The 17,400-nt window shown below is 46.6% G+C and overlaps 1 protein-coding gene across 2 annotated transcripts in view; it reads right to left on the bottom strand.

Moving 5' to 3' along the window:
- Window positions 1–16,100, bottom strand: part of KDM4A (lysine demethylase 4A) — a 45,567-nt gene extending 29,467 nt beyond the window's left edge. The window contains exons 1-11 of one of the 2 annotated variants that reach the window (XM_045477016.1): window positions 15,898–16,100; window positions 13,127–13,303; window positions 12,322–12,497; window positions 9,249–9,363; window positions 7,570–7,763; window positions 5,016–5,065; window positions 4,176–4,279; window positions 3,645–3,782; window positions 2,700–2,950; window positions 1,796–1,995; window positions 94–470 (exon numbers count right to left, since the gene is read on the bottom strand). In XM_045477016.1, coding sequence (XP_045332972.1) covers window positions 94–470; window positions 1,796–1,995; window positions 2,700–2,950; window positions 3,645–3,782; window positions 4,176–4,279; window positions 5,016–5,065; window positions 7,570–7,763; window positions 9,249–9,363; window positions 12,322–12,497; window positions 13,127–13,264 — 1,743 coding nt within the window. In that variant the 5' untranslated portion in view covers window positions 13,265–13,303; window positions 15,898–16,100. Of the gene's footprint in view, window positions 1–93; window positions 471–1,795; window positions 1,996–2,699; window positions 2,951–3,644; window positions 3,783–4,175; window positions 4,280–5,015; window positions 5,066–7,569; window positions 7,764–9,248; window positions 9,364–12,321; window positions 12,498–13,126; window positions 13,304–15,606; window positions 15,724–15,897 lie in introns of those variants that run through there. The other variant, XM_045477015.1, reaches the window with a different exon arrangement.
- Between the last annotated feature and the right edge of the window lie 1,300 nt (window positions 16,101–17,400).

Raw genomic sequence — 17,400 nt, 5'->3', positions numbered from 1 at the left:
GCAGAAGCACTTCCTGGCCCCCGGACTCCCTGCCCTCCACGGGACCCCTGCCAGGGTGGCTCCTCCCCCACGAGCGCTGCCCAGGGCCCATACCTCTGCCAGCTCCCGCTCACTGACACTTCCGGTGGCACTACCCTTCTTCCTGGTGCAGGGCTCTCCCACGGTGACCCTGCCATCCCCTTTGGCATAGCTGTGCACAGTGAGAACTCCCGACTGCCCTTGGGCTCGGCAGGCCAGAGGCTCACTGGTTTCTGAGTCAGAAGAAATAGAATCCCGTGAAGAACTGGAGCCCAGGCTAGAAGATGATTTCTTTTTGGAACCTGAGAAGACAAGGCGTCCCCCTAAAGAGGCAGGATTCACAGAAAGATCCAAGGCAGCCGCTTCTTGTTCCTCCTCTTCCTCCTCATCCTCTTCTTCCAGTTTGACGTTTTTAAGCTCTTCAAATTTGACTTCCGTGGAGTCAGAATAATCTGAAACACACATACACATTGGCCAGAGCCAACCTCCTCCTGCGTGTCTGAAGCTACTGAAAAGCAAAGTGGCACGGCACAAGGAACGTGGGTGGCAAGTGAGGCCTGGCGTCATATTCTGGCTCTGTCACCTCCAGGGTCACTGTGTGATCTGGGGCTGACCGCTCAGCCGCGCCGGGCCTCCAGTTCTGTCCTGTGGAATGCAAGCCATCTACCACCTATCTCCACGGTTGTGTCTACAATGGGGGCCTAGGCCGGCATGCAGCAGACACTCAGTAAGTGACAGCTGCTGTTTCCTCAGAAGTCTCCTGCAGGAAACAAAGGCCTGAGCTCAGCAGAGACCTGGTGACCTCAAGCTAGAAAATTTGAACAGACAGGGGCTCCTGGGTGGCTCAGTCAGTTAAGCGTCCGATTTCAGCTCAGGTCATGATCTCATAGTCTGTGAGTTCGAGCCCCGCATCGGGCTCTGTGCTGACAGCTCAGAGCCTGGAGTCTGCTTCCGATTCTGTGTCTCCCTCTCTCTCTGCCCCTCCCCTGCTCATGTTTTGTCTGTCTCAAAAATAAATAAAAACATTTAAAAAAAAATTTTTTTAAGAAAATTTCAACAGAGGGAGCCCAGCCCCAGGGCCCCATCCATAGTGCCATCCAGGTGTCTGCAGACACACCAGGACGCCCTCAGTACAGACGCTCCAAGCCTCACCTGAGACTGAAGCGAGACCCCCCAACAAGTCTGTCCGCAACAACTCCCAGTGACTGCTCCACCACGCCTCATTTGACGTCGCTTCCTTCCCAAAATACAAGCGGCCCCTCAAGCCCTGACGTGCGCAAACTCTAAGACGGCAGCCAGTCCACACACCATCTCACTCCTACTTCTCGTGCCTCATCTGCTAGCACAGCCCTTCCCACCCTTATCTTCAAATTACAGGACACCAATGCCAACTTCCCAAATTACAGCCAAGAAAGCTCACGTGCTTCCACACCTGCACACCATCACCCCTGCTACTTCCCTTTGGGTGCCCTTTCTATGTGCCCCCACTCCCTGCTGACCTGGAAAGCTCCCACCTCTCTCGTAAGAGCTGGTTCACTGTCACTTCACCAACCTTCAGCGTCTCCAGGTAGAGGGAGAGGGACTCCCCTACCTTCCACCCCTCATCTCTCATGTCCCTATCCAAAGGCCTTCTCACACCAATTCTCACACTCCACTGACACTCTGTCCTCACAGACCCACCTCCCCACTTTTCTGTATCTGTGACCCTGCACTCAACATGGCATCCAACTCAGAACAGAACGCAGTTACATCTCTGGGGAAAATATAACCAACTAACCTGGGAAGGGAAGGCCGTCTTCGACTTGCCGCACGGAGCTGTGGGTGGGCCTCACGGGAGCGAGGGCAGCCTGGCACTCCGTCATATCGTACTGTCCCGTACTCAGCTCCTCCTTGGGGAAGAGCTCGCTCTGACTCACCTCCTGGGGTATTTCAAGACAAACTCGGTGCCTCTTTGTCCCTATACGATGCTTGGCTAGGCTGCAAGAAGGAGAGCCAACTTTTTAAGGGGCCGCAAGTTCATTTACCTACATACATATTCACACATAGCCCCAAATGAGTGAATGGCCAGGGTCTGTCTACTATGCGTCACACTTCAGTCCCCCCTCTTATCTGTAGAAGAGACAAGGGACTTCACCTCTCTGAGCCTGTTCCACCCAATGGAAAATAGGAGTATCACCATCCTCCTCAAAGATGTGATGTGAAGCTGAAGGTATGCAGAGCACCTGGCACACAGCAGGTACCCCACAAATGTTCCTTCCTCCTCCATGTGGCCCAGATCCTCTGGCTCAGACACCAAAGGCGCTGGCCAACTTCACTCACACCACCCCCTGCCCTTGCGAGTTTCATTCCCACCACCGTACTCTCCTTTTTAAAAAAATGTCTCATATGGTAAGGAGAAAATGTGGCTTTTCTGGCTCAGAGGGAGCCATGCTCTCTTATGCGACCTCTGCTCCAGCCAATTACAGGCCCGCATACAGAGGTGATCATTCTTGGGTGACAGCTGTAAGAAACAGCCTGAATGCCCTTGCTCTGGGGATTCTGGAGCCTTTACCAAGAAGAAAGTTCCCTCCGCTGTGGCTCAAACACCCCACTTAGAAACAGCCTCCTGGCAGGTTATGGAAGTTGCCAGACACCCCTCCCTTAAACTGGGGGGAGCTGGGCCCAGAGGACTGTTGGGTTACCTTCTCTTTAAGTCACCCTCCTCTCCATCCTCAATCCCTTCCATGCCATCCTCCTCTGGACACTCCTCCTCGTTTCTGGCTCTTGGAGGCAGTTCATTCTCCTTAAGAAACTCCGCTGCTTCTGGCGTGGGCAGAGTATGGTCGATAACTGTGGTGTCCTTCCCCGCTTTCCAAAGTTTGTACCTTTCTGGCTGGAACTTCCTCACAAACACATCCATGGAGATCTTCACCATGTCCTTTCTACAGGAGCACTATCCCAGGGAACCAGGAGAGCTCCAGTCAACACTCTTTAACGGCTTCCATGCGACTCCCACATCCCATCTCCTCCCTCCAAGTGCAAAAGACACAAGACAATTGAAAGCCAAACTGTTTGCGTTCACAGGCTGAGGCCATACTGTCCTTGCAGAGCCTTCGAGCATGGAGGGAAGCAGGGGAAAAAGCAGAGAGCAATGTGCAGCGCTGGGGTGAGCCCACCTGGGCACGAACTAGGATGCATAAAGAAATGCTGGAGGTGAGGCTCTGCACTTCGACCCAGGATGCTCCACATCCACCGTCCCTCTGAGACATATCCAAGCCAGGACCACATAAGCGAGTCTGCTCCCTGCCAAACGTCCAGCCCTGCTTGCTTCCCTAACCCTAAGAATTTCTCAACAGAGAAATCCCAGAGTGGCCAAAGCAAGAAACAGCCATGTGCGCGGGTGTGGTCTTCATGCTCAAATGGACTTTAAGCATGGAAACCTCACCTTACGCATCCCAAACCTGAACAAATTCTTCTAATTTCTGTATGAACGCAACATACTAGCTCTTTGGCACAGCCCTGTCAGTCTGTTTCTGAATTCCAGCAGTTCAAAGAATGTTCTAATCACCAGCCAGTGTATCTAACAAGAATTTGCTCACCAGACATTTTCGGTCATGGCGTTACAGAAAGCAATCAAACAGACTTACCAGCACAGCTTGTTTGCCATACTCAATCCACCGCCGGGTAGCAAAATTGGTGGACTCCGCACAGTTGAAGCCATGGTTAAAGCCGGCATGGTAACCATAAGGAAAAGTGATCATGAATTCTCCAGCTTCTTGAGTCACCTGAACGAGAGCAGACTTGAACCAGCTGCATCAAATGGCTGAAGTCTAAGGGACTGGAACTCAGAGCTCCGCTACAGCTTCATAACCCAGCATAAGTCCTAAGACCACCAGGGTCTTCGTAAGACGCGAAGCCTGATCATATCAGACCCCAACACTGTAACTGACCATTCCCCGAAGTTAACAATGTTCTAGGGGATGTGACTCTCCTCTGGCACCGGGAAGCTACAGAACCTCCACCTTTAATATCCTTGGATCCAAGTATTGCTAAATGGGTTACCTCTGGCCCACGCCTGGTACAGAGAGATGAACCAGAATAAAGCCCCTCTGTGAAACAGACCGAAAAGGGTGGCTGCCTTCCTTGTAAGCCTAAGACCATATGTAAAGTCAGCTCACCTTGTCAAAGGGAATTCCATATTTCTTCAGCATTAAAGGGGAAATCAAAGTCATCTTGTGGCGGAGAAAAGCTTCGCAGCTTTGAGCGCTTCCAGGGAAAAAGCCTGTTTCATTGAAAATGGGCACAGGTGAACACACCGCTCCACACCAGCTCTGCAGCCCTGCAGCCACTGCACACCTGTGCATCTCATCTGGCTGTGTCAGGAGGATAAATCAGCACAGGATCTCCACAGATCCTTCTAGCTTCGGGCCAATCCTGATTCTACAGTGAGCCTCCGGGCTCTCCAATGGCTTACCTGGGTAACCAAATTCTGTTAGGGAGACTGAGATCACCCAACCCGCCTTGTGCTTAAAGAGAGCTTTGCAACTATTTAGGACCTTGCTCCTACTCTATCCCTCAATCTTTTGTTAGTAACACATCTACAGCACAGAATACCCAAACTCTCTTGAAATTGGCCCTCTAGAGGTACAAATCTATTAAAGTCCACTTAAAAGAACCAAAGCACAAAAATTCGATTTTAACCTTTAGGTTTCTGGCAGAAGAACCAGACCCAGGATGACGGGTATACTCTCCGTGGTCAAATAAACCCATGCTTGATAAAACTGAGACAGAGACTGTCTAAGAATTACTTAGTCCCTTCCCAGGACAAATGGAGGAAGTTTCCAGATTTTTATTTGCTCTGCTAGGGTAACCACTCTGGCAGTGTAGCTTATCACCTACATGCAGGCCTGTGAAAGGACACATAAGAAATCTGACCGCAGAGAACGGACATTTTAGAGCAATTAGTACAGTTCACAGGGTCTCAGGGTCTGAGCAGGCACAGGGAAGAGAGACAGTACCTTTGGCAAGGCGCTCCAACCGCTTTCCGTGCTCCGGGGGGACAGAGTACCTGCAATCACACAGAAGCACTGGATGCTGAGGAGAGCACCCTTCAGGACCTAAGGGGCTCATCCCCACTCTCAAAACAGCTCCCAACCACAAACACTGGAAAGGAGTCCGGAGAAATGATATATTGGACTTTGGGGAGAGGAGCCCACAAGGTACACGTGAATTTATTTCTCTAATATTCATTCATTTACCGAGACTTTCACTGAATGTTTACCATGAGCCAGAATTTATAGTATGCAACCAGCCTTGTTGTCCTTTATAATAAAAAATATTTTTTTTTTTAATTTTTTTAAAGGATAGCATTAAAGTGCTCCTGGTGGAGGCTGAAAGCCTAGCTGGGACAGGATGGAGGGGGAATGGTGAATGGGAAAAATGGATTTGATACTAGAGACCCGGCCCTGTATCTGCTGCTGACCCCATTTTCACATCATCTCTGTGACAGCTACACTGATTACCCAATAATTAATTATTCTTCCACCCCACAGGGTAGCAAGACACCACAGAAACTGTTCATTAAAAAAAAAAAAAAAAAAACACCTGTAACTACGTAAAATTTTTGCAAAACTGAGGTGCCTGGTGGCTCAGTCAGTTGAGCATCTGCCTCTTGATTTCGGCTCAGGTTATGATCTCACAGTTGTGGGACTGAGCCATACTCAGTGCAGAGCCTGTTTAAGATTCTCTCTCCTTCTGCCCCTCTCCCTTGCTCTCTCTCAAAATAAAAAAATAAAATAAAATAAAATGAAATCTTAAAAAATAAATAATAAAAAAGTTTTGCAAAACTGTTAAACTTTATTGTATTTTGAAACTCACAGTTAAGTCTATTTTAACCATTATAATTGATTATAAAGATCATTCCACAACAACAGAAACTTCCCATCCCAAATAGTTTCACTACCAAACAAAACAGATGGGGAGTGGAGGAAAATGTTGGTCACCCAAAGGACCTTGGGATCCATCAGGCAACCTTGCCCAGAAGTCTCTGGAAGTCCCACTTTAGATGATCTAAAAAGAGTGTATGTCATAACTAGAAAATCTCTCGTCATGATCTCGCGGTCCGGGAGTTCGAGCCCCGCGTCGGGCTCTGTGCTGACAGCTCAGAGCCTGGAGCCTGTTTCAGATTCTGTGTCTCCCTCTCTCTGACCCTCCCCCATTCATGCTCTGTCTCTCTCTGTCTCAAAAATAAATAAATGTTAAAAAAAAAAAAATTTAAAAATAAAAAAATTAAAAAAAAAAGAAAATCTCTCTACAGGAGAGTGAAAATCCAATCTCAGGGAAGTTGGGAATAAATAGAAGGAAAGCACAAAAGCTATTTTTACAGATTCTGGAAGTCTAGCCATCTAAGAAAGGTTATGGGACAGCAGTCAGGGGGTCCACACAGGCTCAGAAGGTCACACCCCCCCCCCAAAAAAAAACTAGAAACTGGAAAGCATTAGAAAAAAAAGGAAAACCTCTGGGAAAAGAAGTGGTTGAAAATGCTGGAAAAGGAAACGAAGGTGCATACGGTTTCCCCAACTCCCCGTGACCTGGCCCACAGTGTCCCTGTCAGCCTCCTCGCTCATCCATCCTTGTACACGGCACCCAAACCACAAAGGACTTCCTCTAGTTCCCGAAGACATCGTGCTCCCTCTCAGCTTAGGATCTCTGCACGTGTCATTCCAACCACCCGGACACACTTTCCTCAGTCTTCCCTGTCTGAAACCCGCCACTGTCTCACCCAGCTAGGCCTCCTCATGTTGGGCCTCAGCTTGGTGGTCACCTCTTCCAGGGAAGCTTCTCCAATTCCCACCCCAACTTCGTGTACCCTTCCTACGAGGATCTAGAGTATGCATCGGTGCTTCTCTCACCCCTTCTCTCTCCTGACCAGTCTCCTGTGTGACAGCACATAACCTATGTCTCTGTCACTACAGTCGAATGCAGAACCTTCACTGAAATGCTGGGGTTGAGAGATGGATCAACACAGGGAGAGAGGAGAGAACAGATCTTTGCCTCCCCAACTAGACTGAGAACATCCTGGAGAGCAGGAAGCATATATGGAGTAGCCCTGCATCCCCTCTTGGGTTAAGCACACACTGCTGCTCACCAAATATTTTTTCCATGAGGAAAAGAAAGCTTTCTATCATCTGAAGGAGTGACTCCAGTCTTGGAAGTCTGCCTCTAAGAAATGCCTCAGGCCTGTTCGGAGAAAGAAATCAGAAAGCAGTGGGCGAGCCTGGGAGAGCCTCTGTAGCTCTCAGTAACTCAGACAGCTTATCTTTCCATCCAGTAGTATTAAATGACCTGCCCTCTGAAGCCTCACTATTCGAAGAGAGGTCTAAGCACCAGAGCTCTAACAGCATCTCATAGCTTAAAAACCTGAGGAAAATGTCAAGTGCCAGTCCCACCCCAGGCCTACGGAACCAGAATGTGCATTTTAACAAGACCCCAAGGTGCCGCCTCAGCACACTAGAGCCGAGGGGCCCTACCGCGGCGCGAGAAGCCCCGGTGCCAACTGCAACCCGACTTTACCAGGACTTTGGCTCTCCAAAGTGCAGGTAGTTGATGCTGTACAGGTCCATGTCTTCAGTGTGCCAGGCAAAGGAGGTCTTCCACATGCCGAAGTACAGGTACGGGGTGTTCACACCCTCAATGGTGATCCCGCTCTCCTTCTCCACCAAGTCCAGGATGGTTTTCAGCCGCCCGATATTCCACTCATCGACATGCTGCAAAGTAAATCACAGCTGAGGGCAACTGCAGTACCCACAAGCTGAGGCTCTGAACCTACAAGAGCAGGGGTCACAGGTGACCTGTCACCCCTAATGCTGATGTGGAACAATGTCAAAACAGCCTGGACATGAAGACCACAGCCCCCCTCACTCACACTTCACAGCCACCGCTACAGCTGACGCCATCAGACCTCCAAAAGGCAAATACCACTTGGTAAAGAAAACTGGCCTGTGAAAGATGAATAAGGAGGGGACAGCCACCTGTTTTTAACCCCAGGAGGAAGAGTTTGATCTGAAACTAAAGAAACTGAGGTCAAAATAGGAAAGAACTCCTAAATCACTAAAAATACAAAACATGGGAATTTACCATCCCAATCTGTGACTGTTTAGCCCCAGCTTCCACTAGACAGCGTCATCAGTAAAAAGTCTACAACGTCACCCAAATCCATTTCCAAAACTTTAACGGTCAGCTAGAAGCCCACCTCTTATACGTACGTTCTCGATTATTATGTCCTGCTTCTGTACCTCCCCATCCCAGATCCTTACAGTATCTTTCTGCCATTTAACATCTGTAAGTTTCACTTTCCACCACTCAATAAACTGTCATCGACAACTTGAGAATCTTTTCAAACTCCTTCTTTCCAATAATTTACAAAAACATTACAATTAATGCGAGTGATGATCCCTAAAATTCTCCACAAATTTTTTTAATTATCAAAAACAATCCCAAATGTTCCTTCCTTATGCCATCTAAGGCTGTTTTTTATTCTTTTTTTATTTAAAAAATTTTTTTTTAATATTTACTTTTGAGAGAGAGAGAAAGACAGAACATGAGCAGGGAAGGGCAGAGAGAGGGAGACACAGAATCCAGAGCAGGGTCCAGGCTCTGAGCTGTCAGCACAGAACCCAATGAGGGGCCTGAACCCATGAACCACGAGGTCATGACCCAAGCCAAAGTCTGAGGCTCAACCGACTGAGCCACCCAGGAGCCCCAAGGCTGTTCTTTATTCTGAAAAGCACTATACCGCAATCCGACACAAGTTGTTAAAATAGGTTCTGCTAAAGAATCTTGTTTGAGGGTTCTGAAAATCGGAATGTTTCTCTTCTTAAACACATACCCCTTTCACTAAATTAGTCAGTGATCTTTTTTCTGCAGAAACCACACTGCCTCTCCCCCAACATTTCATTTACTGTGAGCCCACCCCTTCAAGAACTCATCGGCTACCACCCACAGACTATTCTAACAGCCCTTGCAAAGAACACTATATCACCCAATTCACATGGAGAGTGGGAGAAATAAAATTCAGTCACATGCAAAAATACCCACCATTAAGTGTGCATAGCACATCAGCTGGTGGTGGGTCACTCTTTTGTTTAACTACTCAACTCAGCAAGCAGCTTCTGGGTGCCTACTAAGTGCTGGGCAGGTAAAAATTGTGTTAAATTGCAAAAATGCTGCAGAGGGCTTCCTGGAAGTCTCACCTTTTCATAGAGAGTGCCATTCACATCTGCACCATAGATTGGAGGATTGAATGTGAGATTTTTCCAGTACTTCCGTTCAAGCTCTTCAAACTCACTGTAGCGTGGGGTACAGTACCTTTCAAGAGTAAAACAAAAACAAGTAAAAAAAAAAAATATATATATATATATACACACACACACACACACACACACATATATATATATATATATATATATTTTTTTTTTTTTTTTTACAAGGACTAAATTCATCAGGCATTGTGAAAGGACAAGACACAATCCCGTTCTAGGGAAAACAAGACATTTCAAACGAACAAGACAAAACCTTGGCCTTCAAGGCTCCATTATACAAGTAACCTCCTCCACATCCCTTCCTTGAGCTCTGGGCCTGAGGAAGGTAACGTATATGAAGACGTTAAGCCCATCTTCCCTAAGAAGCAGAATACTCTCAACTTTTTCAAGAGACCACTAAAAACAACATCCTGGCCAGAATCAGGAGTGGCCCAGCCACTCAGGGAGAAACCAAGAACTGCAAATTCCCTATGTATCCACAGACAACCAAAACTTGCCAGCATGTGAAGGGCTGAGGTTCTAAAACAGTATTGTACTCTGTAAAGGAAATGGCTCCAAGACAGCTCATCTGTACTGTCACTGTTACATTCCCACCACCCTATGCAGTGACTAACTCAAATAATCACACCTAAAAACAAAGTATTTTAATAAAAAAATAAAATTCTTAAAAATGTAGATTTTTGCAAATCAAATGTTTAAGAAAGATATTTTTAAAAAGGTATTTTTATATATGCACATACACGTACACAGCTGTCTATATATAGATGTCTATATCTCTATATAAAGACATTAAAAATATCTATATTCTTTAGCTCAATTATCACATACTGAGAATTTACTCCAAAATCTTTTTAAAAATTCAAACCCCTTAAGATTACATAGCAATTTTAAAAAGAATAATGTGTAAATTGAATAGATATTTGAAAATGCACATTATAAATCAAATGGCAAGAAAATATTATGAATGGATAAAGAGTAGAAGCAAAGACCCAAGACAAACTGTGGAGACAATGGGCTGGGTGGGGAAAAAAAATCTTACTTTAAATGCGGCCTTACATTTTAACCATTTTAACTTCAACCTATTGAATGATCAAGTTTAGGACCCCTGAATTCCCTTTCAAATAGAAGTAACTCTTCTACCTCCAACTGCTCTGCTTTATAAACTTAGATTTTTACCTGCTGGGTTTTCTTAAAGCTAGCTGACCAAGCAGATAAGAAATCAAGGGTAAGAATTTGTTGCATCTCAGGTAAAGGGAAAAGACAGGCCTGGCTAATTTAAAAAGAAAAGAGGTATCCTGAAAGACCTACCATTTTTGAGAAGAGAGACTGGATACAGGAGGCTGAGGCCTCTGGTGGAACCCCATGTGAGCTTGAAAGCAGGGGGCCCTGGCCCCAGCGCACAGCTAGAAACCAGACAGAAAGGACGGCACAGCCTTTCCTGTGCAGAGCATGTCGCTCTTCTTCAACACGCTCTTACATAAATTCACTCATTAGACAGCAGGTGAGTCAGCAATACAGAGGTTTTTAAGAGTTAAGCCGCCAGGGCAACTGGGTGGCTCAGTCAGTTGAACGTCCGACTTCAGCTCAGGTCATGATCGCAGTTTGTGGGTTCGAGCCCAGCGTCAGGCTCTGTGCTGACAGCTCGGATTGTGTGTCCCTCTCTCTGCCCCTCCCCTGCTCACGCCCTGTCTCTCTCCCCCCCAAAAAGTTAATAAAATAAATATTAAAAAAAAATTTTCTGAAGAGTTAAGCTGTCAATAAAACTGGAAAACCACATTTTGAATTGTGCTAAGTCAAAGGAAAAGAAGGCAAAGCATAGAAATAGAACAAGATCTGATGTGAGACAGAGCAATGAATAAAGCACAGGAAGGGACGCCCCCAGGAGCGTGAAGACTGGCCAGCTACAGATCTAGCTCTCGGCTCATGCACAGAAAAGACAAAATACAATGTCTGACTGGCTGAAGTCATGACATGCACAGATCAAAAGGGCTCAGGAAAAAAAGCAAGAGAGAAGGAAGGAATCCCTTGTGGACACTCAAAATTGAGGAATAACATTGGAAAGGAGAAAGTCCAAGAGAGAGAATTAAGAAGGAACAGTCAAAGCTCAACGAGGGAACCACAAAACTCATTCCAAATGTGAGGTCAAATGAAGCTAAATATTATAAACAGAAAACAAATGAAAACAGCAGGCCTAAACAAAGATGTTTCTAACAGATCAATCAGCACGTATGGATGATGAAGAATGGAGACAGAAAATAGCAAACGGCTTGACAGTTTATTCACATTCTGTCATGTCAGAATGGAAAAGAGATAGCTGCTGGATGGGTAGTGAGGAATTTGAGCATGATAAAACACAGAAGGACCCAGAAGGAAGAGAATAAACTACTGAGGCCACTTTTCAATAAGCAGGTGTTAAGACATCCGGCAAAAACTCCTTTTGAACCAACTCCAACACTCTCCTTTGCAACTCTGCAACTTACCAGGGTCAGAAAATGATTCTGCTTCTGATGGAAAAACAATGGGATTACTTTAGGTAAGGACACAGATGCGTTTAGACTGCGACACAGTACTGAGAGTAGGAATGCTTCCATAAAAAAAGCAGAAAGGGAGGGGCGCCTGGGTGGCGCAGTCGGTTAAGCGTCCGACTTCAGCCAGGTCACGATCTCACGGTCCGTGAGTTCGAGCCCCGCGTCGGGCTCTGGGCTTATGGCTCAGAGCCTGGAGCCTGTTTCCGATTCTGTGTCTCCCTCTCTCTCTGCCCCTCCCCCGTTCATGCTCTGTCTCTCTCTGTCCCAAAAATAAATAAACGTTGAAAAAAAAAAAAAAATTTAAAAAAAAAAAAAATTAAAAAAAAAAAAAAAAAAAAAAAGCAGAAAGGGAGACAAGCTAGAGCTGAGAAAAGTGTTCTTCAGCGTCACAGCAGCAGTCTTAGGAGACAGCTATGAAGATGAGACGTTAGCTCCTAGATGCTATGGCAGGTGGGAAGGAACGTGTTTTCACTCACTTATCACTATTGGCTATCTTGCGGAACTCTCGAACAGTCATGGCTTTCTTCTGTATGTTGTACTGAGTAAAGAGGCCAGACTGCCCAGTCACCAACTGCTGGATGGGGGCAGGAATGACCAGATCATCAATATCATCATAGGACGCCCGGGGCTTCCACTCCTTTGGAGGAACAACCTGTAGGGAACACAGGAAACACAGAGATCAGAAATCCAACAAGCTGCTCATAGTCCAGGACATGGGTAGGCTGCTATCCAACCAGCCAATTTTACTACAAAGTGACTCTGACTTAACTACACTCACCCCCAACATAGCGAGTCACACTGCTGTGCTAACCCTGATCCAGTTCAGCCACCAACTAGCTGCCTAGTTGCAGTGACCAAAGATGAGTAATACTCATTCTCAGCTCAGCATCTCCTCTGGGCACCAAGAGAGGAGGCTGAAGAGTTGATTTTCTTAATCTAACAAAGTGCGCAAGAGAACCCAACCTGCTATCAGAGTACTGGATGAGACTGAAATGAGAACAAGAGAAGGTGGATGGCATAAGCCCTCGAGTGCAAACACTAAAGCACCCATCTCCACCAAGAGAATGGAGGCACCACAGCAGCTGGCCCGGGGACACTAGCTCTACACCACCCTTCAAAGACTCCAAGCTCTCCTCCAACTTAAAAGGTGCTTCAGATGTTAACAAAAGGAATTAGCTTGCAAATAGGAAGTATATACTCCACACCCTGCCTTTAGGAAAGATTTCTGCTGCTGCCCGGTTGGTCACAAAAGCTCCGTGGACCAATCCCACCCACCCTCACCTTGGCCAGCCCAGCCCGATGAGCTCCTTGGGATTCAATGTAGGCCATGTATCGACTGAAGTTCCGGAACTCCTCCATGGTCGGGTAAAAAGTCATTATCCGAGCACTGGGATTCAGAGTTTCAGATTCTGAAGCCATTTTCCCTCCTTTTTGAAGTCACTCTGGTCAGACAGGAACCTGAAGAAATACATTAAGAACATAAAATCATATAAAATGTAATTAGAGTTAAATGCTGGGAATGTCAAGGAGGATGGGTGATGGGAATTAAGGAAGGCACTTGTTGGGATGAGCACTGGATGTTGTATGTGAATTCTCCACCTGAAACAAATATTACACTGTATGTTAAATAACTGGAATGTAAATAGAACTTGAAAAAGAAAAAAAAATGCTGGGAATGTCAGGGCTGAAACAGTAAAAGATGTAGAAATTCTGAAGAAGCATTAAGACCTCACACCTGGAATCTGCCTCTACATAGGTTATTTAAATGAACAAAAATACAGATAGAAAAGTTTGTATTTAAAAGAATCTAAAAGAATCGGATGCATTAGGGCACCTGGGTGGCTCAGTGGGTTGAGCGTCCAACACTCAGCTCAGGTCACGATCTCACGGTTCAGGAGTTTGAGCCCTGCATTGAGCTCCGCACTCAGTGCAATGCCTGCTTGGGATTTCCTCTGTCTCTGTCCCACCTGTGTGCTTTCTCTCTCAAAATAAATAAATAAAAACTTAAAAAAGAAAAAAGAATCCGATGTATCAAAATTGTGTGTATTCAAATCTCATTTAAATGGAGACACTGTTTCAGCTAAACTGTTACTAGAGCGTTAATCCTATCTAACAATACTATCGCTGCCCTGCCCATATTTTACTCTTATCTTTTCAAGTTGCTCCCTTATTCACCTTTGATAACTGCTTTGGGGTATATTAAACAATGTATTACAACCAGATGTAAAAAACAACCTTTGGGCTTCCTTCTAGGTCACAGCTTAAAGCTTAAAGCAGTATTCTAGATTCCTAAAGACAGTTACTTGGCTACAAGATTACAAAGTTTAAGAGGTAAAAAGTACACTGATATTAGTTTTTAAAACCCTAAAGTGAAACTGTTCTCATATCTAAACCAAAATGTAATTTCAGCAGTATTACATGAGATCAAACTAGAGACTAGTTCAACTGTACCATACCCAGAATTCAAAGGACAAAATTTAAATGGGCAATAATCTGGCAATACAGGGCAAGCCTCAAACTGACTGGAAAAGGTCAAATATTGTGTTTCTAGATGAGGCCTTCAACTAAGTGGGTGCATCCCCATTGCCTGATAACACAATAGACTATTCCAGCTGAATAAGAACCAAGCATACTAGACAAAAGGAGCCACTTCAGAAGCAAAAACATTTCCCTCCTCAACTCCCCCAATCTGGGCCCCAAAGCCATGGCAGTTCAGCTTCAAGTTCCCTAGAGAGCTGGAGAGCTCAGAAGGGAAAACTGTCTCCAACCTACCAGCAACCTAGTAACAGACTAGGAAGACAGCATGGGCACAGAACTATCTAAGATAGGAGAGAAAAGCCACCATCCGCATCTCTCAAGCTTCCATTTCTCCAAAAACAAAGTCTGCTCTTGGCCAGGAGCTTTTCACACACCTCACCAAAACTTTACGTGGCAGGTTTACGTTTATCTTTTTACATACCAGGAAATTTCCCCACAGTCCTGCAATGCACTCCCAGCACTTCTTCCACTACTCGATGCTGCCTGCATCATAACTTCCACCTAGACTAAGCAAGTGTGGAGGAACCTCTCAAGTTTAATCAATTTTGAGGACCCTCTTTTTTAAAAATGCCAAATATCTTACTTCAACAAATTTGACAACAACACACAATCCTGTGAACACTGTTAGGCCCCGTCACCTGGGCCTTGAAAGCCACTAATGGGGCTTCACCTGCCTCTGGACTTGGTCATCTTTGTTATGCCTACAACCTAGAACAATGCACGGCACAGAGTAGGCACTCGGTACCTATTGAATAACTGATTTCCTCGCCCCCACTTCAGTTGCTCACTCCCTTTTTCAACCCTAGGATTCCCTTCCCCCAATCTACTCCCTGGGGAAAGCTCTTGTTCCTTGACTCCTTCATTTCCCCCATCCAGCAACAAAGCCGAGTAGTTTCAGAGCACCGGCTCCGGGATCAAAACAACTCTGAATACAGATCCGGTCTCTGCTATTCAGTAGCTGTGTGACCTTGACTGTACGAGTTGCCCAAGTCTCAGTTTCCCCACCTGTAAAATGGGGATCCCAACCTCCCTGCTCAGCAGGGTTGCTGTGATTAACTCAGATGATGCAAGCGAAACCCTAAGCACTAGGCCCTGTACCTAATAACTCAATAAAGGTCGCTGCTGCTAACAACCACCTCTAACTCCCGCCCCCTCCCCTCGCAGCCACCCCCGCGGGTACCACTCCCAAGGTAGCCCCCGCTCCCAAGGTCCCCGATCCTCACCGCATAGAGGGCCAGCCCCTCCCGGCCCCGCCGCCTAGGCGAGTGAGGCCCGGCCGCAGGAAGAAGAAAATAAGGCCTAAGACACCCGCCTCCCTTCCCGACGTGCATTGGCCATAAGAGATTAGAAAGGACCAATCTTAGGACCCATATTAGAAGCTCCTGTTCCCATTGGCCAAGAACCATGCCTTTCACTCACCGCTGACGGCAACCCCGCCCCTCCCCCACTGGAGCTCACAGTCACGGCTACAGCAGCAACAAACCTAAAGGATTCCAAAACCCTGTGGTTCCTACCTAAAGCCCACCGCCCCGGCAGGGCTAATGCTGGGCTCCTGCTGTCGCCACTAGCCGTATCTACTGCTTTTTCAGCCGGTGAAGGGCGAAGCTCCGCCTCCTCTAGAAAGTCGGCCTCTGCGCAGCCGTACAGCGTCAACCAATCTGAGGGACGCTATCACTCCTCAAACAGCCAGTGAGCTCGCGCTGCAGTCGCCCAAGTCAGGGCATATCAATCTGCTCAGCCTATGAGCGCTGGGTCGGGCTGTTGCCAGGAGGAAACGCTGTACCACTCGGGACTGCGGCCACTGAGCATCTCGGCTGGATTACGGGGCTGGCCAATCATAGGCGCGCTTCTGGCCGCCCAGAGCTAATCAGAATTGAAAGAGGCGAATGCCTGGAAATAGGATGGTCGGCAAAGGTAGAGGCAGTGAGATTATTGTAGGATGTTACTAACGAAAGGGTGGGGCAAAGTCTTTTTAGGGTGAGACCCTTGCCTAAGGTAGAAGTGCGCTGGGAGCCTAATCTTCCGAGATCAAGCAATGTCTGATAGGGTGACCAACTTGTCCCATTTTAGGAGACTGCCTTGGTTTTTAAAACTGTAAGTCCCGTATCATGGGGAACCCCTCGCCCTCCCGCAAACCGAGACATTTCCTGAAGGGGGCAGTTCCTGAAAGGAAGAGAGCTCCGAGGTGGGATGTCCTTAGAGTCATTAAAAAGCAGTTTCTCAATGAGCAGGGATTTGGGGGTCATTAAAAGCAGCTCTTGGGGCGGGGGAGAAGGTCCTGGGAATCATTAGACACACTTCTGGTGAGTTGAGGGGGTGCCTAGAAGTCATTAGGAGCTGTTCCTAAGGGGTACTTAGTCGCCCTAAGGACTTCCAGATTATCATGGATGATGAGCAAGGAAGCCTACATACAGGGCGCTCTGATAGGTACAATAGAAAAGTAGAATACTCACAACCAGAATCATAAAAAATGTGCAAATTTGCCCATAGATGAGTTAGGGAGTAGTGCACTGTAAGGAGCTATGGAGTCAGATCTGTGTTCAAAATCTGCCACTCCTCTGAGCCTGGGTTTTCCCATCGGTAAAATGGAAACAATAGTACCTGCCTTGCGGGATTGTTGTGAAAATGAGCGGTAATATATGTTGGCAAAAAGGATATTACCTACGTGGCACGGAGGTAGATCAATCGTGATTTATTCCCCTGGGTCTGGGCACATGTGTCCTGGGGAAAAAAAAAAAAAAGTGGGGGGTGGGGTCTGTTTCAAAAAAGACAAGGGAATGAATTCGTTGTTCATTGGGTAGGCAACCAATAGCTTTTCACAATTGCAAAGTTGTTCTCTCGACCTAGTAAGAGAATATATTGGATAATAGATTATATTGGGTAGCTCACAAAATTGTTGAGAGCCTTAAGAATTCAACTTGATGGACACATCATAAGGAAAGCCACCCCAAACCATGCCAAAGAATTCACCTACCGCTCTCCTAGCTGCTCCGTTGCTGCTGCCGCCACCAAACGAG

This window comes from Leopardus geoffroyi, chromosome C1 (genome assembly GCF_018350155.1).
Source record: "Leopardus geoffroyi isolate Oge1 chromosome C1, O.geoffroyi_Oge1_pat1.0, whole genome shotgun sequence".
Lineage (NCBI taxonomy): Eukaryota > Metazoa > Chordata > Mammalia > Carnivora > Felidae > Leopardus > Leopardus geoffroyi.
The sequence above is the reverse complement of the archived record's forward strand: the minus strand, read 5'-3'. Positions and strand labels throughout refer to the sequence as shown.